Genomic DNA, 26,651 nt, shown 5'->3' on the forward strand with positions numbered 1-26,651 from the left:
TCCAACAGAAAATATTGGACCATTCTCTACTGAAAATGTAGTCACTTTTCGTAGAACATATAGTATATCTATATATATAAAATTGATTTTCTGTGTGTCTGTGTGTCTGTGTGTGTGTATGTTCTCTATACAAATCTACAATTTTAGATCGATCGTCGCCAAATTTTGCATATATACCAAATGCGACCCGACTTGAACGATAGGCTACTTTAAAATTTCGTCAGACCAGGGCAAATGCCCCAAATGGGCAAAAAACTGTCCGGCAACAATGGTTTTCGGGCCTCAACAATCACTTTCCGAACGTTTACTTTGGTTACCGTGGTTCCCTAGCAATGCGTTTCAGACGTGTATATGCCTTTACAACGGTTTGTCACTTCCTTAATCCTGTTAGTATATGTATAATAGTTTATGCCTTTATAATGGTTTGCCACATTTTCAATATACTCTCAGTAATGAGGCTTTTTGAATAGACGTCATAATCATCATCAGCATCGCTTTGAGAGTCAGGAAAAGGGTGATTCTCATAGAAATCAGTGCTAAAATTGTCGATTTTACTGTAGAAATGCTGCAATTTAGTGGGGTTTTCTATCACATCAATAATTTTAAAAATTGTATTGAATTCTCGATTTTTGAAATATTGAGTTCGTTTAGAGATATACGAAGCCCAGGAGATTAAATATGAAGTAATTAGCCAAACCTATACTTTTGAGTTGGATATTCGAGCAATATCATTGATTTCATTTATATTTTCTGAAGTATAAAAATGAATGTCTCCATATTGTCTCTTTTGATATTTATTTGCATAAATTCATGTGGGTTAGGATATTTTAAAATTAGTTATGAGCCCGTGAAAAGTGCATCGAAAAAATTCCACAGCTTTAACTAAGGATTTTTGGAAGCTGGAACAGACAGAACTTGAAGTTCAGGGGGGGGGGAATCGAAATACCTAGCGCCCCTTCAAAAAAGAAAAATATACATTCATTTCTACGTTTCTGTGTAAATCTATATTTGTTTATTTCATGAATCGCGCAGGTCGCCATATTGGTTAACTTGGACACGGTTTGTATGTCCCTCAAGAAAAAGAGAGGGAGATATCACGTGATCCAAAAAAGCCTCATTGAAGAAAACCCGGGCAACGCCGGGTATTATAGCTAGTGTACTATAAGTTTCCAAATTTATTTACAACCCTATCAAAGTTATTTAAAGTATAGAACGGCACTCTAGTAAGGTATAGAATGACAGAATAGTATTGGATATTTGAATACAAAATTACTATTATAAGGTACTTACGAGGCACACAGCTTCCAAACTTATCTGGATATTCCGATATCAAGTCATCATTTATCCTGTCTTTCAGTGGTCCAAGAATAATTACAGGTCTTGTGTAGTTTACTATGTGCGAAAAAAAAAAAAACAGGAAAGATTATGTGTATATGATGAGTAAATTTGTAATATTGACTCTTCAAATGCGTTACACATGGACAAGTATTTTTTAAAGTCCTACTTAACTAATATTTTCAATGACAGAACAGACCAAACACGACCAGGCGCCGCCTCTTGCCCGATATAAGCTCATTGTCACGAGAGCATAGTTGTACTGGAGAAAATTATGAGTTACAAAAAGAAAAATAAAATTGGGGTGCCCGTCAGAGGACCCAAAGGACTGATGTATCCGCATTCACGTACAGGTAGAAAAATCAGGTGGAAGGTCAGACATGTATGAAGAGAATCCAGTTATACGAGTTCGGAGTCCCCCCTATTTTAGGGTACCTAGAGAACCCTTTGGCAATATGCATTCAAATACGAGATTCAAAGTAATATGCACAAGTATAAGTATTTAAGCAAAAGTGTGAGACTATAAAAAATAGATATGTAAATCGAGGGCCCAGGCCCCTAAAGGACCCTGAGCCATGCACATTCAGATACAATTTCAAAAACGTGTGAGGGCAGGCCTGGGTCAAAACTAAATAGGGGCAAAATTTGGGGGGGGGGCGCTACAATTCTAGGTGGGAACAAAGAACAACGTTATGAAATTATCAAATTTTAAAGTCGTGGGATGTGGGGAGGACAACAGAATAAGGTTTGCCCCGAGCAACAAAAATCCTAGTTACGGCCCTGGGCAGGCAAATATGAAAATTATCAGGTTATTCAAGGAGTTCTGGAGCCCCTATTTTAAGGTGCCTAGAGGACCCCTTGACAACATAGATTTAAATCGATTTTCAATGACAGCAAAATAAATAAAATTCAATCAGAGACATTTACCAACACAATGCACAAAATATGGCTGGTCAAATTTAGGCCTGAAATCACAGATTAAATTGAGGTTCAATTCGTAGGGAGTCTCTTCCATTGAATGATTCAAGTGCCAGAATTTCCCCCACCAAGTCTCGAAAGCAGAGCCAGAAACCCTTATACCGCCATATTTTCTATTGGCTGAGCAGTTTTTGATTTAACAGTTGAATTCATCAATTGCAATATATTGGCAATATTTTATAAATTAGTAACTTACTTTCTTGCTGTACAACAGCTTCATATGATAGAACGGGTTCTTCCGTACCTCCTGAAAATACAAAAAGCATTTAACAATTACTCAATGACAAATACATTTGATTATTTTAACACATTTTTTCAGTCAATTATTCATTTAAAGGTCTCTATTAATGGATTAGTTTGTGCAGAAAAATCAAACGAGGGCATTTTTTTTCTTCTAGAATTCAGTTTTTAAATCTTGATTTGCCGTTTGTTTTTATGTGTTTTTCTAAAACAAATTTGTCCTGCAGTGTGCCATAAGTTAACCATCTTTACTTCAAAATATAGAAGCTAGATGGTAGTAATAGCAAGAACACGAAACAAGCACAACCCTCACAACATGCATATGTTAAGGCCACACATATACAACATATTTCTGCATCATTACAAAATTCTACAGAGGATTGCATACGAGGTGCATAAACAGTTAAGCAGTAGTAGTAGTATGCAACAACAATTCAGCTGATGGCACAGTGATGGTTGTGTGTGGCTGAAGTTGGTTTTCCAATTTTGAGGTACGACTATGTGAGCTAATCTCTCATTTATGAAAGTATCTCCAGAAAGAGCAAGTAGCCCTTCGCCATGATACTTGCATCACACCAAAACTCTGGCATTTACAATTTTTACCTGTAACATGGAAGAAAGACGGCATCACTTCTTAAGCACAACACACTCGTAACTTTGATATAAATTTAGATTATGACCACACACAAAACTTTCCGATGCACACCAATTTGTTAGGTATTCCTCAGAGAAATGTTTACGAGGTACATGTACAGAATAGTATACAAAAGGGCTGCTGTGTAGGCATAGTGATAACCTTACATTGAGAGGCCAGAGGTTGCCAGAGGTTTTCCCTGCGGCAAAAACTCATTTCTAGGGAGGTAGAACAGGTGGGAGCGTACTGGATCTGGTGCATGATCATTCATGCTCGCAGGTGTGTACAGGGCCATCTTAAAAGCATTGTGTGCTCTCAGGCCAAGTAATTTTTCTGAAACCCTTATCCGGCAAATTCTCGAAAATTTCAAGCAGTTCTCATTTTTGTGAAGTCTCCTCCTCTCTTGAGGCCTGGCCATGCCCAGGTGGGCCCATGCATTAAGATGACACTGCAGATGACCATAGTCAAATAATACAAATTTTATACAGAACCCCCTGAAACTAACAGCATATGCAGCATCAACCTTTGTATGTTGCTTCTTGTGACAGAGCCTGGGTGTCTCGCAGTTTCTCCAGTGTCAATGTAAGGAGTAGGTGCAAGGGATCTCTTCCAAAGAAATTTTAAGCCTTTGACCATCGCAAAGCATTTAAATTAACTGCAATCGATTAAAATATCGTACAAACATAGTTTTTTCCATCAATATTTCTATTTTTCATAATATTTAATAATATTTTATTAAATAATTTGATTTTTGATTTATTTTTGATTATTTTGGGGGTATGTCCTACCCCACATAATTCCCTATTCCCCCCCCCCCCCCCACCGCAGTGTACGCCTCTAGCTAAAAAAACATGACTCATGAATATGATTTCATTATTCTATCTAGCAGCAGTGAAAGCAACCTCTGCTAGACATTTTCCCCCCACCTACTTTTTGTTGCAAAAATTGCTGATCTCAGTAAGTGTATTTCTACAATTTTTGACATTCACCCCAGTATTGGTTAAAGCTGCAGCATTCTCTGAATAAGCCAACTTATTTTATGCTTCACCTGGTGTAAAGGCTCATTAACAGTATTTTCCCAGCATCTAGTGTCAATGACAATTTTTAGGTCATACGAAATTGTATCAGCTATAAAGTGTAGATTAGATAAATGTCGATAGATAGATGAATAGAATCCATAGCTGTGAACTCACTCAGATGATGATTCAATTGGCGCTAAGCATGGAATACAGAATGTGAATAATGTTATGTTGAGACTCAGTATTATCCCAAAAAAATAATTTTGAAGAGTAATCTCACTCCTGTCCAAAAATTTAAACGGGTAGTTTTTTGTAGAAAGCGGTTATATTTTTTCCACGAAAAAGAGAGAAATAACTATTTTAAAAAAAAACCATGAAATTTGAAGGAGTAACATCAAAGCTGTATTAAAGAGCTTAATACAGCTTTGAGTAAAATTGAATTTTGGTGTGTGAATCACACATCTAGTCACATATTGGTGAACAATGCCGAGATCTGTCCTCAGCCTATCACATTAGCTTCAAGAATGTTTTGAATCAAAAGTCATGATATTCAGCAAATAAAATTAATAAATTAATATTTAAAATTATTAATAACAGGTAATTTATTTTGATTAAAGTAAAAATTTTATATATTTTTTTATGAAATGATTCTTATTGTTTCAGTTCATATCAGCAGATTTCTGCAGAATGTTGGAAAAATTGAACAATATAAATATAACCCAAGTACATACTTGAGCTACTAGAGGGCAACATATTAGCAACATCGTTGAAATTTCTAATATCCCAACAGATTATAAACTTCTATGATTTATAAATATTGTGATGTCTCTATGGTGTAGAGCAAGTGTGTAGTGTGTCTATGCTCAACCTTTTGAAAAATTTGGGCTACTTCATTGGTCGGGAAACGTGTTGAAGGCCATTTAATTGTTCCTCAAATGTGCTAGGAGATGCTTAAATGATTTGGAAATATGCTGCAGGCCACTTAAGTAATCGTGAAGTGAGCCACTGGCGGCTTGAGTGATTTGGCTTTCAGTAACCAGTCACGATTGAAAGAAATGTTCCATTTTTTTTTGTTTTTGATTTTTTATAGACACTCAGTCGACGCTCAATTTTACAAACCTCTAATTTACAGACTGCACGTTTTTATGAACTAATCCTCTGGTCACAAACAATATACTATTCCTTTAAACGCATTTAGCATAAACAAACTTCTGATTTTACAAACTATTTTTCACATCTGTACAGGTTCATAAAAACGACTATCAACTGTATGTGAAAATTTTGAAACACAAAACCAGGATAATCTTTTTTACATAGCTATATCTACAATAGAATTTAAAACTACTGGAATTACTCTTATTACGAATAAGGATTCAGTTCATTTTTACAAAAGGTTGGTTTCAGGCTACTTTTGGCCCATAGGTGTTGGGTTGAGCATGTAAGGTGTAGAAGGGCCCTAGGGGCTCCTGTATTAGAGGTTCCTCAGGGAGTCTTCTTAATGTAAGTTGCAGTAGAACCTCGATTATTCGAGAGTGGATTGACAGGCAACCAGATTAACCATGATAAAAAAAAAATTCAATTTCATGTCCAGCTTTTCTCTATTTGTGTTGTTTTTCATTGGTTGTGTAAGATTTTATGAAAGTTGTGATGAAAAAAGATCAAACATTTCCATTTCGTAGAACTGGATTTACTTCATTCTTTTACAGAATCCTCCCCTCCCCCACTTCTCTCTCAGAGCTGAACTCCCATTTCAATGCACTGAAACGGAAGCCCCCATATGCACGCATTAGAATCGGACATTGTCCTGGGGCGATCGGCACTTGAAAATTTACAGCCAATTGCAGGAAAAGTTAGTTGGAATGTATTGCTTTTTTGCAACTGAAGAAGGTACATGATTTTCAGTTATACAGGATCATCTTCCCCAACATTAACCTGGATAATCGAAGCTCTGCTGTAATCACAGTTTCTGCCATCAATGAAACTCGGTATATTAATAGTGGGGATATCGTTCAATGAGTGTAATTTTTTATTAGATGTTAAATTTTTTCGCATGGATAATGCGAGTATGTACAGCACGGTCATTTTAAGCAAGTAAAATATGAAATGCGTGTGCTTTTTTTCACAATTTTGTTATGTTAATAATAATTTTTTTTTACTCCTGGCAGTTTAATTGTGTTTTTTGATTCTGTGTTCACCTTTTCCACTGTTAGCCCTGATAATCAAGGTTTTCCTGTATCATATTCAGAGAAGAAATTAAGCATTGTAGTATATATGCAGTTGACACTCATTATAGCGAACCCATGTTAAAGCGACCATTTCATTATCATGATCAGTAGGATAAGTCCCGAATGTTTTCGTAAAACGACTACAATATATGTTTTATTTTTGATATAACGACCCTCCCAATATAATGGACATTTTTGATGGGACGAAGGAGGTCATTATATCGAGTGTCGACAGTATACTGACTTTTCAATTAGCTTTTAGGTGGTGCTAACTCAAATGCCTTTACTGGACTTAAGGATTATTCATGCATCTTTACTGTGCTGGCACATGTAAAGACAGTCAAAATTTAATTATAAGATTCAATGAAATCATGTAGTTGCAGATTTCAATGATAGGAAGCCCTACAATCATTCAACTTTCATTAGTTCGCCGACACAGGTTGATATATCCGCTGCATACACACACAAGTATGAGCACTGACGTATCTTCACGCATCTCAATCAAAAAGTTGATTTTACAAAAAATTTGAAAAATGCAGAGTTGATTATGCACCTAGGAATAGTATCATAGTACTGGTGAGGTACCATCTATCGATTAAATTTTTAACCAAGGGGCACGAACTGAAATTATTTTCAAAACGGGGGGGGGGGGAGGGGGGATTGCTCTCCAAAAAGTTTGGGAACCATTGACCAAAACAAATGACACTACAAGCTGTGTAAAACACTATATTGATGAATCCTAACCTTACGTGTGAGCATTATGTGTTTGAAGTGTTGCTATCTACCATCAAAATTAGAAGTTAGAAATATTAAAAAATGAATGTTTTCATTGAGCACATTTTTTTTTTCTATGAGAATTATGGATGCATCATATAAAGAGGGGAAAAAATCAGCATAAGTATTAAAATCAGATGTAGATACTTTGCATTCAACCATGAAGATATATATTATATTATTTTTAAGTTGCATAAATTGATCATTATTGACCTGTACTTCACATATGAAATTCGTGAGTGGGATAATTTTAATTTAAGGTATGTGAAGGACTTTGATACATGTCACAATATAAGAAGGTTGTTTAGTAATTGTATGAGCTAGTAATGGGCAACCTACAGTCCGTGGGCCAGATGAAGCCAGCTTAGAGGTTGTATCTGGCAAGCTACAGATTTAAAAATAATAATATAGACATTTTCAATCTCAGTATTTAATAGAAAATCATTCAAGCAAGAAGAGAAAGTTGATTTAGTGTTTTTTTTAAATGGATTTAAAAACTTTTGTATATGCATGAAGTCATTAAAATATACTTATTAATTTTCTCACAGCTGTAAAGGCTCATTTGCAATGAAACCAAGGGAGTCTTCAAAGTATACAATACATTTTCAGTTGCTTCATTTCCAAGCATAAGAATTCCAATTATGAATCAATGTCAGAATATATAACGGCCTGCCAGAATTTTTTCTTTTTGTTTTTTAGCCAGCTTCTAAAAAGGTTTGCCCATTACATGTGTAGAACCTTGTTTCCTAAACTTTTTGTTCCATTGCCCCCTGACCTCCTTCAAAAAAAAAATCTTCTCACCATCCCTCCCAACTTAAGCCCACCCATAGTACCATATTCTAACCCTATGGCCTCTACCAACCCCACTGGACCATTACATCCCCTACAGGAGGAGATATTGCTCACTTTGGGAAACACTGGTATAGACCACAGATAGTGAACACAAATGTGAAAATATTTTGCATACAACTTGCTTAATTTCAAAATAACATGGCATCCATATGAGCAAAAACACAGCAACATTCATTCATTAGATTGCTCAACATATTGCTTGTATAAACATATTTATACATTAGTCTACACAAGCTTTTCTTAACCAATGCTTTTGTGAGAAAGAGTAATAAAAGACAGTGGCAAATAATTCTATTCTAGGATTGTGGTTCAAAGCCAGTGCTTATACCTCAGGGTACGTAATTCATGAATACATGAGAAACAATTCACACAATAGTTAAAACAAAAGAGCCTACGTATATTTTTTGGAGTACACACATTCAGGACCGCAACTAGATATTTGGTCACCCGGGGCAAGTGCACATTTTGGTGCCCCATTGTAATGCTGAAGGAGAGGTTTGAGAATAAAATTTGTGCCCCCTCTGGTCCAGCGCACGGGGCACGAAACTCACCTGCTCCCCTGTTATTGCGGCCCTGCACCAGTGTCGTCTTAACGCATAGGCCTACCCGGGCACCTCAAGGGAAGAGGGGCCTCACAGAAATTAGAACTGGTTGAAATTTTCGAAAATTTATTAGGTAGGGCCTTGGAAAAATCACTTGGCCAGGGGCCCATGATGCTCTTAAGACGGCTCTGCCCTGCACACATTTCTCACACGTCCAGGCATACGCAAGTCACCTACTCATTTCTTGGAGTATACAAACCTAACAAACCTACAGATTTCTAAGCGTATATGAGCCTTATGTAAGTGTTTCTAAGGAGGTATTTGAAGCATGAAAGGTATGAAACCTCTACATCAGTTGTTACCAACCTTTAAGTGACTAGAGCTACACACAGGGCTGTCTAATGCTTGGGTTCACCCAGCGCAGGAGTCGTAGATTTTGTGCTATGATTTTCAAGAGTGTGGAAGTTAGTTGGTGAATACTTTGAGAAGGATGGGGACCTTAAAATATTATTTTGTCTAAGGGCAAGGTTAAGATGACGCAGATGAAAAAATTTTAGCAAAGGAATCTGGTGTAAATATCCAGATTCATTGCCAAAAAAAAAAAACTAATAATGTTGTCAAGTTGTTAACAAGTCGTTAATATAATTGGGGAATGCAATCTTCCTACATATATATATTTTTTTTTTGGGGGGGGGGGGTGGGGTACACACATTTCCTACTTATGTCTATATATGCAAGTCACCAACTCTCATTTCCATGGATATACAGAATCTTCTTACACAGTCCAAGAGGTATTTCCCCCCCCCTCCGGGGGTGGGGGGGGGGCGAAGTGCTTACATAGGTTCTTGTGACAGAGCCTGGGTGTCTCGCGGTTTCTCCAGTTTCTCCAGTCCAAGAGGTATGCAGAGCTCTTATAGATTTATACAGGTATAATAAACATGCTGTAAGTGTTCCTAAGGAGGTATTTGATACAGAAAAAGTTCCAACAATTAAGTGCTAAAGTGCGCATGAGCAACTTTAAGGCAGTTGACATGAATGTCCAAATTCATTGTCCAAAAAATAATGTGTTATATAGTTATTTCCGGGTAAAAGCAAGAAAAAGTTTTGAGCAATGGGTCTTGGCGACAACCTGCTAACGAGTTCATTAGAATTTAAATATTACATCAAAAGTTCTGCAAGAGAGGGAAAATGCAGATAATTTTTTTTCAGATCAAAAACAAATTAGGTAATGGGCTTTTATATTTTGCATGATTCGTAGTTCCAATCTATTTACACTGTATAATGCTGGTCTACATTGTAAAATTTGTTTAACATAGAAGAAGTGATGGCAAAAAAAGAGTGGACATTTGAATACATTAGATCTTACGGTAGTACTTACTGATGCTGCTGGTTTCAGGATCACTAGTGTTCGAAACGTTTAGTTCTGCATGCAGACGAGTAGGATTGAAGGTAGGAAAGGAGAAGAAAACATAACAAGGGGGGAAAAAAAAGAGGTATTATACATCGATAGATTATGAAATGTTTATAATAATAAAGAAATATCAATGACATAAAAAAATCACAAAATATTCAAATTAATAATTCATAGTGATTTCTAACCAGGGTGTTTTGGCCCGAAATCAGCCATAGAATTGAAAGATGTGCAAAGTTACAATCTGGATAATCATCCTAAATCAGTGCACCATGGGCACATCAAGGCATTTCAAAATGAAAATATGAGCCACAAATGTGGAGAGGTTAGAAATCCCTTGATTCATGTTAACACAGGGGTTCTAAACATATGGGCAACAACTCAAACTTGGGTCACAGGGCTTTCGAGATGGATCATTCACATCCACTAACATTCAGGGGCTGTTGAGCTATGGGTCTGGACCCAAACTTAATTTGCAGGGCTTTTGAGAATTGTCGTAGGAATTCACTTACAGCCAGGGATTCTTGAGCCATGAACCAAACTTGATTTGCAGAGACTTCCTAGATGAGTTGCGCAAATCTACTTGCAATCCTGTTATAAATACACTTAATGCATCACTGGTTTCACTAATTTCAGAAAACAAACAGTCCCATGGGTCGCGAAGCTGATCTTATTGATTTTGGGTTAACGCTGAAGAAGCTTAAGAGCCCTTGTGTTAACATGATCCCTGTCATATACAGTAGACTCTCGATAATCCAGCACATATCAGACCAGGGGATGTCAAATTGCTGAAATCAAAGGGTTAGTGGAAGTTAGTTGAATAAGCTTCTCTTAAATAATATAAAATTCTGCCCAAAATATGGAGAAACATGTTTTCCTCTTTTATGATCAAATAAAACCACCCTAAAAATGCTGGACTACTGCACAGCCAGATTATCGAGAGTTATTATTGTATATAAATTTCTTATGATCTATGGATTGCATCTTATAATCACTGATGTCATCATAAGTTTCCGTATAGGTTTTGATGTTCTATTCTCTGTTCGTTGAATGGAGTGGTTGGGCAGAGACTTTCATGGACCCTTTTTAGTGATTTTCCAGTACAGTGTCAAAATTCAAGGTTGTTTTTCATGGCTAGAGCTCACCTTCTCTTGTGGAAGTGATCACGATTAAGCAATAATTTGAGCTACCTAACTCACGGATCTTCAACCTTTCAGACATTGCAAGCCAAACTGAAATTTCCTGCGAAGCACCACCAACATATGTAATTTAGTGTCATCTTAACAGAGGGAGCTAATGGGGCCCAAAGTTAAACAGGGACAAAAATAATTGAAGACTTTTATTTATTCTAAAATTATTTCTTTCATTAATTATCAATTTTGATTAGTGCTGGAATAATCTGTTCCACTAATTCTGAAAAATTTATGATTAATTACTGATTAAATTAGCTCTGAGAATAATTGAAATTCTGAAATTACTAATTTTCACAATTCTGAAATTATTTTCCTTTTTAATACATCTTGAAATCACTTCTTTCAATAAATATGCAATTATTATTTTATTGATTGTGGAATAATTCTATCAGAAATTACGAAATTATTTCTCTGATTTATTTGGTACTTTTTTTACCAATTTTGGAATTATTTATTTCATCAATCTGGAATTATTTATTTCATCAATCTGGAATTATTTATTGGAATAATTCTGTGTTTTCACCAATTTATTCTAGAATTATCTTTCATTTATTCTAGAATTATCTTTCATTTATTCTAGAATTATCTTTCATTTATTCTAGAATTATCTTTCATTTATTCTAGAATTATCTTTCATTTATTCTATAATTACTTCATTATAGAACTATTTTATTTTCTGGAATTATTTCTTTCATTTATTCTAGAATTATTTCTTTCATTTATTCTAGAATTTTTTCTTTCATTTATTCTAGAATTATTTCTTTCATTTATTCTAGAATTATTTCTTTCATTTATTCTAGAATTATTTCTTTCATTTATTCTAGAATTATTTCTTTCATTAATTCTAGAATCAATAATTTTTCAATGTTTTCAACCATTTTCTGAAAATGATCAGCGGGCCACGACAAAAATGTTCAGAGGGCCAAATGCATTGGTCATTACGGGTCATGCATTGAAGATCCCTGACTTAACTGTTCATGTATAATGTAGGAAATAAGCGAAGGGTGTCCCAGTCAATGAGCAGTGCCAAATTTCTGCATTCTGTTAGAGTAAATCCAAATATATAATCATTTCAATATATAACAGTGGGAGGGGTGTCTGAATATAGCACCAGTCTTATTATGGCTATTGCGATAATGCTTGAAAAAGTCACAAGAACAATTTAATAGAATAAACAACTCACTCTCGACATCACTGCCATCTTCAGCATAGTCTTTACTCTTCATAAATGGGAACTTTCTGGAAAAGGAAAAGTTCTTTTTCTTCCTGTCGAGGGTGTTCTGAAAATCAAAACGTCATTTGTAGTTAAAACAAATATGTAAACATGCAAATAGTACTCACGATAAAACTCGCATATCGCATACATGGGGGGAGCGTAAAATAAGTTCCTCCGTTCACTCACCTTGCCATCATTGACGTTGCTTTTACCCTGGAATTTGACAGATTTTAATCTGGCTTTCTCTTTTCTTTCCACCCTGATTAAGAAAGAAATGGAGGTGCAATTAACTTTCTGCATACAACACTCAGTTTAAAGCTTATTAAGCATAGTTGCGATCAAATATATTGAGGAGTTCTTTTAATTTTCTATCTAGAAGGCTGCAGATATAAAGTGCACCAAGAACGTTTTCTTGCAAGACACAATGTGGGTGATGTTAAGTTTGAATTACATCATCTCATGGTAATCTTCATTTTGAGGAAGGAGTCCCTGATATGAAGTGTTACAAGTAGGCTGGCCATCTTGTCCACTCCCATATCCTTAGCTCTGCCAAGATCACAAGGACTGGACACACCAACCTTGCATCTCCATACAGAGCAGATTTACCCTTTTGTCATCAATTCTGAAACTATTTCTTTCATTTGTTTTGAATTTTCACCGATTCCAAAACTATTTCTTTCATTTATTCTGAAAATTATTCCTTTCATTTATTCTGAAAATTATTCCTTTCATTTACTCTGAAATTATTTCTTTCATTTATTCTGAAAATGATTTCTTTCATTTATTCTGAAAATTATTCCTTTCATTTACTCTGAAATTATTTCTTTCATTTATTCTGAAACAATTTCTTTCATTTGTTCTGAATTTTTACTGATTCCAAAACTATTTCTTTCATTTATTCTGAATTTCTATCAATTCTGAAATCATTTCTTTCATTTGTTCTGAAATTATGAAACCATTTCTTTCATTTATTCTGAAATCATTTCTTTCATTTGTTCTGAAATTATGAAACCATTTCTTTCATTTATTCTTAAATTATTTCTTTCATATTACTTTAATTTACTCTGAAATTGTTCCTCTTATTCATTCTGAAACTATTTCTTGCATTTATTTTGAAAATTCCCATGGTTTTCATTTTCTAAATTTTCTATTCCCCTCTCTTACAGAAGAGCCACCAGTAAAGAGGAAAAATGTTCGTCTGTAGACCATGACCTATTGTTTTTCCGTCAATGTTTATGACTCCTGCTATGGTGTTGAATGCCCTTTCTTCAAAGTGGCCCCACAGGTTTGAACCAATAAAAATCCAGTATTAGCCAATGGAGAAAAAAAAATCCCAGAATTTATGAAAATTCAGAATTAATGAAAGAAAAATTTCAATTTCAGAATTAATGAAAGAAAAATTTCGGAATTAATGAAAGAAAAATTTCAGAATTAATGAAAGAAAAATTTCAGAATTAATGAAAGAAAAATTTAAGAATTAATGAAAGAAAAATTTCAGAATTAATGAAAGAAAAATTTCAGAATTAATGAAAGAAAAATTTCAGAATTAATGAAAGAAAAATTTCAGAATTAATGAAAGAAAAATTTCAGAATTAATGAAAGAAAAATTTCAGAATTAATCCAATTTCAGAATTACTGAGCGAAGATAACTTCAGAATAGATGAAAGTGTAGAATTAATGAAAGAAATATTTCCAGAATATTGATGAAAGAAGCAATTTTAGAAATGATGAAAATTCCAGAATGGAATCAGTTGAAGCTCAAAAACCTTATTTCCTAAAAAAAAAAGTATTTTTTGAGACATTTATATTTTTCTTTACTTCTACTACCGAGAGTGCGGGCCCCGGTGTGACCATACCTGTCACACACACCTAAGGGCAGCTCTGACTCGCACCGATCATATTTTTCAGAGTATCGAGTGAGACAGCAGTGAGCTTGGTTAAATCAGTGGTACACAACCTGTATGAAAGTGAAGCAATTCAATTAAGTTGGCAATTTCAATTACCTTCTCTTGCTCGGTACGATACCCATACCCTCCTCTTCTCCATCGGGTAGAATCTTCCTAGCCTGCCACCACTCGTCGTCGCTGGCGTTGATGACGTGCAGCACATCCCCGAACTTGAAAGGAAGACCTCTGCTCGGCAGTCCGCTGTCTTTAGACGGGTCGTAATCGAACAAAGCCCTGCATTAAAATAAGTAAATATATATATATAATACTAATTAATATTAGCCAGAGATTTCATTTTTAATAATGAGAGGGAAGATAGAGGGACCCACCTTACGAATAAGGACCTCTTTTGCGATGTCCTCAAACTGCCCGACGTGTTCAGCATCTGCTCTCTGAGGTCATGGATTTTCGCCTCGAAACGATTGTACTCTGCGAGATAGAAAAATAAATATATGTGACTTTGTGTGATGATGTGTGACACAAATGCGGCCAATTCAATCACTCCATTCATGAACCGACATTAAAGTGGTCTGGAATTATCATAAAATTTGAGTTTTCGTGCGGGTGCTTTTCTAATGATGCCGTAGATCAGCGTTTCTCAACCTTTTTGAATGCAACGGCCAGTAAAATGCCGAAAAAAATTTTAGTGATTGTGCCTACTTCCGTAGGCCTCCCCGTATTCCTATGTCCCGAATTTTACTCTAAGATCCCAGTTTACTGTATTTTTCTCAATGAAATATGGTCATCAGGTTATTTGAATATTTTTTTCGTGATATAATTTCGTTTGCTGTGATTTGTAGCAGGCCCATATTTCCTTCATCTTTCCACCAGCGATTTTAGAAGCGGTGTAATAAGAAAATTGAATTTAAGACAATAAATTGAATTTTTTTGCAAAATTTAGATATATCCCGCATTTACGATCGCAATTTCCCTCGATAATGTACAGTGAAGTTAAATATGGAGGTATATTTTTAATTGGACCCATATGGATATTACTAATATCAATTACAACGGTTCAATAATTTCTCATTCAGTGAGAATTAAATTATCGAGTCTGCCTGCGGACCACTCATGAAATCGTTGCGGACCGCCTCTATAGAGTCAGACATGGCCCAGACTCTGTCCCATGGGGGGATATAAGCACTTTACCCCGAGGAGTTAGGCCAGAAAATTAAATGAACGACCTGGATTCGAACCTTGATCTTCAGATTCCCAGCCTGATATCCCTATCATATGTATCAATTCGGACCAGCTCTGGTCCACGAACCATTGGTTGAGAAAAGCTGCTGTAGATCATACATGCTCAACCAATTGCCCACTGGCCAAATGTGGAGCCTCGAAGTCATCTGATGTGTGCGTGTGGCCCGTGACCTCAAACCTAATTTTGCAAAAAAGGACTAAGCACATTTCAGATTGCTTAAGTGACACAGCTTCAAGCAACTTAAGTGACTTTCGACACATTTAACGATGACTACGGTGAATGTTCAGATCACTAATGTCGAATTGCACCGTTTAACCTCTTTTTCAACATTGCAAGGGGACGCCAAAATGAGTGCTTGCCCCGGCTAACCAAGCATTCAGTTGCGGGCGGCCCTGCTTAGGTGACCCGTGGCAGGCTCCCACATAAGTCAAAAGACCCCCGGCACAGTTCCATACCACTTAAGTGACCCGCATCGGTGATGTCCCAGATCACTTTAGTGGCCCACGACACTTTTTGATATCAAGAGACCCTGCCCGCACTTTCCGAAAGGTTGAGTACCTTTGCTGTAGATTGTGAGTGCTCATGACCTGGGCCGTAATTAGAAAAAAGGGTTTCAGCAATTTTGTCAGGGGTGGTGCAAACCTAATTTTATCTCTTCCTCCTCCACAGTAAGAAGTCGATGATTTTATAGTGGTGGTTTTCATTATTTTGTTTGCCACCCCCTTCAAGATTGAAACTCGAGGCAACCTGGCCACCTAAAGTTGGTATTCTGTGGTTTTGAGGCGTGAATGCGAGTCAGTCTTCTATCAAAAACTAACACCTAAAATCTACTCTCTCTAAAGAGCAGACAGACTTTCAACACGATACTTGCGTAAACACGAAAATTCAGGCATCTGACACATCCAATGTGGAAGACAGATGGGAACACTTTTTAAACCACGTAACAGACATTCCTCTGAAACAAACGTGACGTTAGGTACACGGCATACAGGGAGCGGCTCTTGGGCCCTCACACTTGGAGCGCCAAATCTGAGATGAAAGAGCGAAAAAACAAGTTATTGGTCAAAAGATAATTAGGGAAAATTATTTTCCATTCTGGAAGGGACACCAAATCCGAAATAAGGGGGGGGGGGGCATTCAAGTATTACGTAAGCAGATTTTCAGCCATTTTTGACTCCCCTCCCTCCCTTTGTCAGCAAAACACTGACACCACCCACCCCCCCCCCCACCCCAGTCAGCAAAATTTCGTCAGCAGCTTAGAATATTTCATATCTTCAAACAGGGGGTGGTTGATGACGTAAGCAACCTTCAAATTCCCCCCTTGTCATCAAAAGTCAGCAAATCCGAACCCCCCCCCCCACCCCCGATGCTGACGTAATACTTGAATGACCCCCAAGGTAAAAAAAAACACGTGCGGTATGGTAGCAGTAGCACTTCTCTCGAACATGAAACACCACATTGTGACCACATCGAGACCTACACTGAATCGATCCCTACTAGACAGAAAATGTGAAGAGGGGAAACAAAAATCCATCCACCCATGGAAATATTGAATTTTTGCACACGCCAACTTCAGCTGTGCACGAAATAAATTGCAACCACAGACGAAATTTACTGTCTCCTCTGCCCTCCATTTTACCAATTTCTACTAATGAGCAGAATAAATAATAGCACGCCTTCTTCTTTTTGCACGTGTTTTGCCATCCCTACGTATATACTGTACGTGTTTGTGTTTTGTGGGTGTAACCATATAAAAGATAGAGAGCGCGAGAAACGCAGCAGACACAGTCAATACCTTAATGAGCGGCGTGGCTCCTACTAATGGACCGCAGCCCGCTAATTATCACGTGCAGGTGCATACAGGCAAGACTCACTGACAACGACGATCCGTTACTTACAAAGGGTATTAACACAGAACGCCCTGTTTCTTTCTAAAAAGAACTAAAGCCGTCCGAATCTGACAATAGGGGAAGGGCTCCCAACAATGGCCGCGAGACCAAGAATCTTTGTTTTGTGTTGTAACGGCAATTACGTAAAGTTTAATTCGGAACAAAAATGAAGCATTCATTTACATGTGAAGTGAATTGAGGGAGTCCCGTTGCATACAATAATTATGAAGTCGGAGATTTCTCAATTTAATTATAAAGGCTTTAGAAACTTCTACAATGGCATCGTCGGTAATTCGTTCCGCCGCTCTGACTTATAACAAGTGCTGAATTCTGCCGGCGAGTCGTCTTCCAGGACGTTTTTCTGAGCTACCATACGCTACTATGGCGATCTTCTGATGATGGCATGTCCCTCAGAGGCCGGTTGTTTGTTTGCAATTACAGCCATCATACTCCGTTATAACGACGAAATTTTGTCGTTACAACCGAGGTTGACACTTTATATAAAGCTCTTCTGACAAAAAATATCAGGAGCAATCAAATAGATGAGCGCATAATAAATTATTTAATCATAATTAAGATAACCACATTTTGACTAGAAAAATACGGAAAATTGGGATCGAACATACGAGTCATCGCTATGACTTGCCAAAAAAGTTGCCAAATGCCGCCGAAATCAGGGAATACTGCTTGTAAATAGAGCTCGGATTTTTATGATCTAAAAATCATCTTGATCATTTTTTGCGCACGTGGGCTAATTAGACCGGTACCTACAATTAATTTATTGCCGATTCCGAACACGACAGCCTTTTTTTATACTCATCGAGAAGTTCGTGCGCTAACCCCTTGATGTGGGACTCCCTGAGGTAGCAATCTTTTTCTGTGGTCATGTAGCCGTTTCTGTTGTACCGTTATGTCAGGAAAGTTTCTGACGAGGATTGACCTAAAGATGAAATGTCGTTTCCGATAGGTAAAAAAAAACCCCCCTGAATTTAAAGTTTTTTTAACGATCAGTCATCATCTTTAAGCCGGGTTTTCCTAGGAGCAGGTTTCTTGTGCCATGCGCAACGTGATTCGCCCAGCGCGACACGCCGTCCACTCACCAGTAAAGGCCCCTTTACACGTACGCTTTTGCGCGTGCGATAGCTGTAAACAACTTCAGAACCGCCTTCAAGAGTGTGCGTGTAAAGGCGAAAAAAGTGTGCGGTTAGGAGTGCGCGCAGGAACTGGTCATTCCAGCGTTCAATCGCGAAATCGTACGTCTAAACGCAAACCAACCGTACAGGCAAAAACGGGGCGAATCCCTCGTCTTCCTTCATTATCGTTCTAAAAAAAGAGATGTATACAATATAAATAATTTTTTTCAGCGATAATATTTATTGAAATTTTTTTTCCAGAGTCTATTTGACGATTTTTCTTCCTTTTTCCAACGAATTGTTTTTTTAAAGAAATGATAAATTAGTTTTTCAAATGCCGTAATTACATTTATTAGGTTATTGCAATAATTTTCGAACTTTGATTTGATTCCTTTATCTACAAAAATTATTATATCAGATTTATAGATATGTTAAATTACTATTATTATTTTGATAACTTCACAAGCTTTCATTTACCCTCAGGGTGTGGGAAAATTTTAAAATAGTTTAACTAGGGGCTCTTAACCCATAAGTTCTGTTTTTTCTTTTTAAAGAAAATAATATTTTAATAATAATTTTTTCATAGAAAATAAATATTTTAAGAAAGATCAGTTTCAAAATTTGAAATTAACGATAGAAGTATGTACATAAATCCATAATTAATGCAAAATAGTGCGAGAATTGATGAAAGAAATTATTCCAAAATTAATAAAAATCCAGAAGTGGAAAAAGAAATAAATTCAGAATAGATGAAAGCCTTTCAATAATTTGGGGCCCCGTTTTGATTTGGCATTCTCGTTCCATTTCCGTTCACTCACCCGTTAAGACGCCTACCACTGGCTACAGAAATTTCGAAAAAAAACCCATTTTATTATTTAGAAATTTATTCAATAAGCATATTTTTAAAATTGGAAATAGATCTGGGGAACACATAGTTGATGTTTTTAAGTCGCTGCTAAAAACGTTAAGAACATCTGATTTAAATTTGACTTCAACACATTAGAAAAAAACTTTAAAAGGGATTTAGGGTTGTGGAAAAAACTTCCATTATCTGAATGTCTGAAGGTTAACAATGATACTGTTTAAAAAGAAGCACCCTATTCACTAGATCCAGCCAACCCTGCATTCATAGCAGGTGTTCAGTGGACAATGTGCTGTATTTTTTCATGATAAGATCACAAAAGATGTCCAAGGTCAAGTGATATTCAAAATACCAAGTAAAAGGGATGTTTCATGTTATAAGATTATCGCCGATTTCATTTAAAACGAAAAACCATTAAATATCATGAATAATATCCAACTAAAAAAACGTATAGCTATTCACACTTTTAATTTTATTGGTCATAACATGACACACAACGGAATGTTTGACACGGGTATTTAGAGTTTTAAAAATTTGAAAAAAAAATTATGCTTCAATTTATTTGTTATTTTTTGTATTGTTATTATGCTCGACAACATTAAACTGAAATGATTTTTTGAGGATATGAATACAACCGAGAGAAATTTATCAAGAATTTCTTAAAAATATCTGAAATAAAGCCCTACAAAATAACACCATAATTTCAAAAAAAGTGCAGTGAAACCTCGATATAACGATACTCAGCGGACCAAGAAAAAAATATTGTTGTAGAGGGATTATCGTTATATCGGGAGGCAGCAGTTTAACATTAGAATATAGACATTTCCAAAAAAATTTTGAAGATATATCGTTGTAGAAGGATTTATCGTTATATCGAGAATCGTTGTAGGAGGATTTATCGTTATATCGAGAATCGTTGTAGGAGGATTTATCGTTATATCGAGAATCGTTGTAGCGAGGTTTCAATGTAATAATTTTGTAATGCTTTTTATCTATTTTTCTGGCTGGTAGTATTAAAAAAAACATCGGGTGCACACCGAGTCAATAATTGTGTGTGTGAGATGGAAGAAAAAGAGCTTATTTTTTCTCTTATTTCGGTAAAATTATAATATTAAGTAGATAAACAACTAAATTCAGAAAATGTAGTTAAGAGCTAATTACAGCAATTAAAGTCAAATGACAAATGAAAGTCGAATCGAATAAAAATTCAAAATTAACGATCACAGAAATTTTATTTCTGAATTTCTTATTAATTGCATAAAAAATTACCATAAATTTGTAACAGTAATTTCGATAAATAATTATTGAAATTATTTTTAAAAAACGAATAATCCACGTAGTAATATATAATAAGCTTTTGAAATCTATATTTTTTCCGCGCAAACGTCAGCCGATTTCGACCTGCCAACAGGGAAAAAACTTTGGTCAGGAACGTGGAGTTTTGTGCTTCCCCGAAAGTCCACGCGCCACGCAAAAGCGTATGAATTTCGCCACACGCTTCCCTTTACACACACAATTCTGAACGGGTCCTTCTTTCGTGCAGGAGAGAGCGCGCGCAAGAATGTGTCTGTTTTTAACAACGCGCTCTTGAACGCCGCGTTCCTAACCGCCCAGAAGCAGCATGACTGTTTTCCTACAGAGCGCAATACGCCTGACGACAGCGCTTTACGTCGGGCGTGATTGGTCGACTGCTTCTGGACAACACCTTCTAGAGCAAGCTTCTTCTGCTTTAGAAGGTATTGTTCTGGAGGAGTCAAATGCGTCGTGCGCCGCGGTTTTGCCGATATTCTCTTCACTCTTGTGTGTTTTCTTTTCCTTCCCCCTTCAAACCGGAGCAGGCAGACGACAGAGTAGCTGATGCCAAAGTCATATACTTTATATATAGCCAACCTGATCTGATGCGCCTCGCTAGGAAAACACAAACGCGTAGCGTGATTATGTAGCGCGTTTCTGTCGGCGCGAAATAGTCTAATTAGGTTCATGCTGCGCAAAAAACATATTCCTAGGAAAACCCGGCTTTAAGCCAGGTTTTCCCAGGAGTAGATCTTTTGCGCCGCGGGCAGCGTGAAAACCTGCTCCTAGGAAAATCTGGCTTTAGGTCATAAAGATCTGAGCTCTATAACGAAACACCTTGGCGAGACATACGGTGCTACAGCAAATCTGCAGTGATTTAAAATGTATTTCACAGGGGAAAAAATAAAACTGGAAAATACAGCCGGTCCCTCTTAATGGGATAACTTATAAACGGATAAAATCCTCCGGCTCTAAAACTTCTCCTATAGGGACAATGTCTCTGCTTAATCGAATATTACGTTCCACACGTCGACTGTTAATACACACCAATCACAATCCTGATTATTATAATTAAATATATAGCATAACAACAAATGCCGTGCGTTAAAGTGGGGAGCCTGGAAGTGGGATTGGAATAACACGGCCCAGAGAAAGGTAATAAAATGTCTTTGTTCGTCATAAACTGCTAAGTGCCTTCGACAACTATAACAAGCCGGCTGGAAGTACTGCCTAGCTCCGGCAGCCTTTTGTTTTGTGAAAACTTTAACAAGGCTATGAAAGTTTTCAGAAACGTCAATAAATGTAACAAATCACAAAAGGTTCTCGTTAAATTAAACATCGCCATGTTCCAGGCAAAGGCCGCAAAGCTAACTGACCAGATGGTGGGAACAAGTCATTATAAGCGAAGGTAGACTGATCAGTTTTAAGTTTTTTTTTCTTCTGTTTTTGCTTTTTTTAGCGGTATCTGTTTTAGTAGGGAAAAATTATTGTGGTTCCAGCGCGCGGGTCGTTTTTTTCGTCAGTATATAGTTGTGAAAATAGCGAAAAGTGACGTAACCAAGGGTGCGCGAGCAGGTGAGCAGGTTTTGAATCAGCGTCAGCCGTGAGAAAATGAAAGCAGTGAATGGAAGGGGGATTTTTTTTTCGGTCTCGAAATTTGTAATTTTGAGCTTACTAGGGCGAAAATTTTACCTTTGAAGGTCGGTCCACACTACTCGTCTCGTGAAACGGTCATCAGAGTACTCGTGTAGTAGTTGTAGTAGTAGTAGAGTACTCGTGTAGTAGTTGCAGTAGTAGAGTACTCGTGCAGTAGTTGTAGTAGTAGAGTACTCGTGTAGTAGTTGTAGTAGTAGAGTACTCGTGTAGTAGTTGCAGTAGTAGAGTACTCGTGCAGTAGTTGTAGTAGTAGAGTACTCGTGTAGTAGTTGTAGTAGTAGAGTACTCGTGTAGTAGTTGTAGTAGTAGAGTACTCGTGCAGTAGTTGCAGTAGTAGAGTACTCGTGCAGTAGTTGTAGTAGTAGAGTACTCGTGTAGTAGTTGCAGTAGTAGAGTACTCGTGCAGTAGTTGTAGTAGTAGAGTACTCGTGTAGTAGTTGTAGTAGTAGAGTACTCGTGTAGTAGTTGCAGTAGTAGAGTACTCGTGCAGTAGTTGTAGTAGTAGAGTACTCGTGTAGTAGTAGTAGTAGAGTACTCGTGTAGTAGTAGTAGTAGAGTACTCGTGTAGTAGTAGTAGTAGTAGAGTACTCGTGTAGTAGTAGTAGTAGTAGTAGAGTACTCGTTTAGCTTCTGCTCACTTGGTCAACATTATATCAGTTTCAGAGAGATAGGTGGCTTTTTCTCAGCCCAAGATATCAAGGAAACATTTTATTTTCTGGATATTATGCTGAGGTGAACTCGAAAAGAAAAGTCATCTTGTCTCCGCCGGGACTCGAACCCAAGCCCTCTTGCATACCGGACAAGCATGCTACCATCTACACCACTGGAGACACGACACTGCCTTCCTTATTCCACGCACTGTGGCGTCTCCAGTGGTGTAGATGGTAGTATGCTTGCCCGGTATGCAAGAGGGCTTGGGTTCGAGTCCCGGCGGAGACAAGATGACTTTTCTTTCCGAGTTCACCTCAGCATAATATCCAGAAAATAAAATGTTTCCTTGATATCTTGGGATGAGAAAAAGCCACCTATCCCTCTGAAACCGTCCCACTTGGGGGTTATTATTCCTGAAGTTAAGAGAAGCTACTAATGTCTCCGCTTCAGTGCCTCGCGCCACAGTGCGTGAAATAAGGAAAGCAGGGTCGTGTCTCCAGTGGTGTAGATGGTAGCATGCTTGCCGGTATGCAAGAGGGCCTGGGTTCGAGTCCCGGTGGTGACAAGATGACTTTCCTTTCCGAGTTCACCTCAGCATAATATCCAGGAAATAAAATGTTTCCTTCATTATATCAGTTGCCCGTCACGATCCGGAAAGCCATCTATCCACGCACATAATCAATTGATGAAATCTCTGCGCCGTCGGTCTACGAGACTCGTGCGGTCCGGCACGAACCTCACCGATACACCCGAACTTTACGCGCCACTAAGTCATCTGACGAATGTCGGATCGTCTCGGAACTCTTCATTCGGATTCGCATTGATCATGGAGTCAGAAAGTCAAGCTAGTAGTACACGCCAATACCACGCACGAGAAGGAGAAATTGAGGTTTCCACTTGATCGGATCCAGACATCCGAAATCAATTCAAACGAACTACATCTACGGTACATACATACATACCAGTTGAACATAGATATATGGTATACCATTTATATCGACTTAGTCTATATATGGATGTCGTATTCATGGAATAAAAAAAAAAATGCGTCTTTCGTCAAGAAAAGCCAAAAATATCCATAAAATATCACGTCAATTTCCTTCCGCATCGAGCAAATGCATGCCTAGAGAATCGCGTGCGTAAAGTGCATCTACCATTATTATTATGGCCTGGAAACGGGAAGGGGTCGAACGATACAGAGATGATGGCCGTTTCATTGATTCGTAGAAACGTCGGAATAAAAGAAAATATGGTAAGAAAATGGCCGTCGTGTTGCCCACGTCGTCGTTCGCTGGGTTTGCGTCGAACAAAACAAAAAATTACTGTCTCGAATATTCACCGAGTCTATCCATTAGAAAGGTCCATGACTTTTCTGTAAAATGACTCGTGTCCATGGCCCCCCACAAGGGGTGGGCTGACAAGGCTCCAGCCCTGGGGCCCGGGAGAATTTTCATCATTTTTTTTTGTTTTTCATGCTATAAATTCATCATAAAGGGGCCCGTGAAAGATCCCAGCCCAGGGGCCCTGCTTCAGGATGTGGGGGCCATGCTTTTGTCCAGACTTATATTCAAGGTCTCTTACGACCCGGTGCAGTCAATATCGACCGCTTTGGTGGTCGAGTGGTCATAGTGTCGATGGGAAGCGGGGTGTGTCCGGTCTTGAAAGGTCATAGTGACTCGGAAAGAAAAGTCATCACGTCTCCGCCGGGACTCGAACCCATCCCTCTTGCATACCGGGCGAGCATGCTACCATCTACACCACTAGAGAGACATGACCCTGCCTTCCTTATTTCACGCCCTGTGGCGTGAGGCGCTGAAGTAGAGGCATTAGTAGCCTCTCTTAACTTCAGGAAATGGCCCCCGGGTGGGACGCCACAGTGCGTAAAATAAGGAAGGCAGGGTCATGTCTCTCCAGTGGTGTAGATGGTAGCATGCTTGCCCGGTATGCAAGAGGGCCTGGGTTTGAGTCCCGGCGGAGACGTGATGACTTTTATTTCCGAGTTCACCTCAGCATAATATCCGGAAAATAACTGTTTCATTGATATCTTGGGCTGAGAAAAAGCCATCTATCTCTCTCTAGAACCGAGTGAGTCAAAAGTCTAAGAACCACTGCATTAATGGGTGTATCCTTGGATTTGTTTCAACAAGATCTATCTATAAATATCAATTACTTTCATTTCTAAATCGCACACGTCTTAAGATAATATATACGAGATTAAAATGCGACCAGTTCTCGATCAAATTACCAGTTGGTGTAGTCAGATATTAGAAACGTATTTGCTTGAATTTATATAAAACAAATGAGAAATATGAGAATAATATTCTTGCAGGGCCATTGTGGAAACGTGACCATTACTTATGATAGATCGAATTTCAATTCTCTTGATCACCAAAGTGTTCTTGAGAAAATATTAGAGAAGTTTCTCAAATTCCACTTTACTCAAGAGGACCATAGATGCCCCTTTCAAGCTATGTGATTACCGTAGCTATATAGATTAGCTGTAATCACTGCTTTGATTTGAAATCCATCTGGTGGACTTCTTCAATTTTGGAAACCACTGCCATAGAATATTTCAAATTTGTATACGTCTATATTACACACAGTCCACTCATGTAGAATCATATTTACATAAGAGGGTAGCTAATTATTAATTTACTACAGAAATTTGCATACCATCTAATCCAATGATTCTCAAAGTGTGCGTCGCCAACATTTTCTAAGAACGTAGCGGCGAGCTGAGGAAATTGAATTGTGTGCCTATTTATGCATGAAGTGGTTTTTTTTATATGGGAAAAATATCTACCAAACTATTCTGTGGAGACGCAGGTTAACCATGAATTGGGCAAGGGAGCTGCGTGAGACAAATTTTGAGAACCACTGATCCAATCGTTAACAAAAGATGCATTATAACAACTGTTATAATCTGGAGAGAAATGTCTTTTAACCGCTGATAAATCGAACACTTCATAATAATAATTAGGAAATTATATTGAAGAGGGAAGCTTCCTTTCGAGCTCTACAGTTTGGGAAACCATACAAAACGGGACGCATTATCTGCAACATGAATTGATGAACAAGACATTCTGGATATTTGAGATGGTAGAAACGCTAGTATTTGTTGGAACAGTTATGAAGAGAAATGGTATAATAAGTATTCGTATGCAAGAAATGGAACCTAGCCTTTGAGGGGGGCGAAAGCCATATATATGGAATTTAATTTTCATGGAAATGTGACCTTCAATTTTATAACATGATTTCATATTCAGGATAACAATGAACCGGATCCATTTTTTTAAATTTTTTTTCTGACATGGCTACAACGCTTTTCATCCATTCATTTTTCTTGCAACATGAATGGATAATTGACCTAGATGTACAGTCAAACTTGGCAATAACAGCCTCGGTTGAAAGGACACCTCGGCTATAACGACATTAAGTAGTGGCTGCGACTGTGTTTTGCTTTTATATAAAGTATTCATAGCAAACTATGGTATCTTCCGATGCATCGGAATCCGTTATCTATTTCTTACCAGAATTCGTTATTTCTTCAACCTTTGTATTTCATTTGAAGGGATGTTCGGAAATGACTCCAAAGCCCATC

The 26,651-nt window shown here is 37.5% G+C and overlaps 1 protein-coding gene across 10 annotated transcripts in view; it reads right to left on the bottom strand.

Moving 5' to 3' along the window:
• The window catches only part of LOC149084660 (disks large homolog 1-like), a 393,252-nt gene that overhangs the window by 11,337 nt on the left and 355,264 nt on the right, over nt 1-26,651 (bottom strand). For 9 of the 10 annotated variants that reach the window (XM_089235064.1, XM_089235062.1, XM_089235059.1 and 6 more), the window contains 7 exons: nt 14,695-14,794; nt 14,423-14,599; nt 12,606-12,678; nt 12,387-12,483; nt 9,978-10,022; nt 2,510-2,560; nt 1,291-1,392 (listed from right to left, as the gene is read on the bottom strand). In XM_089235064.1, the coding sequence (XP_089091190.1) occupies nt 1,291-1,392; nt 2,510-2,560; nt 9,978-10,022; nt 12,387-12,483; nt 12,606-12,678; nt 14,423-14,599; nt 14,695-14,794 (645 nt within the window). The remainder of the gene's footprint in view (nt 1-1,290; nt 1,393-2,509; nt 2,561-9,977; nt 10,023-12,386; nt 12,484-12,605; nt 12,679-14,422; nt 14,600-14,694; nt 14,795-26,651) is intronic. The other variant, XM_089235063.1, reaches the window with a different exon arrangement.

This window comes from Pholcus phalangioides, unplaced genomic scaffold (assembly GCF_987345545.1).
Source record: "Pholcus phalangioides strain wild (caught in Gottingen) unplaced genomic scaffold, Ppha-v1.0 ptg000008l_1, whole genome shotgun sequence".
Classification (NCBI taxonomy): Eukaryota; Metazoa; Arthropoda; class Arachnida; order Araneae; family Pholcidae; genus Pholcus; species Pholcus phalangioides.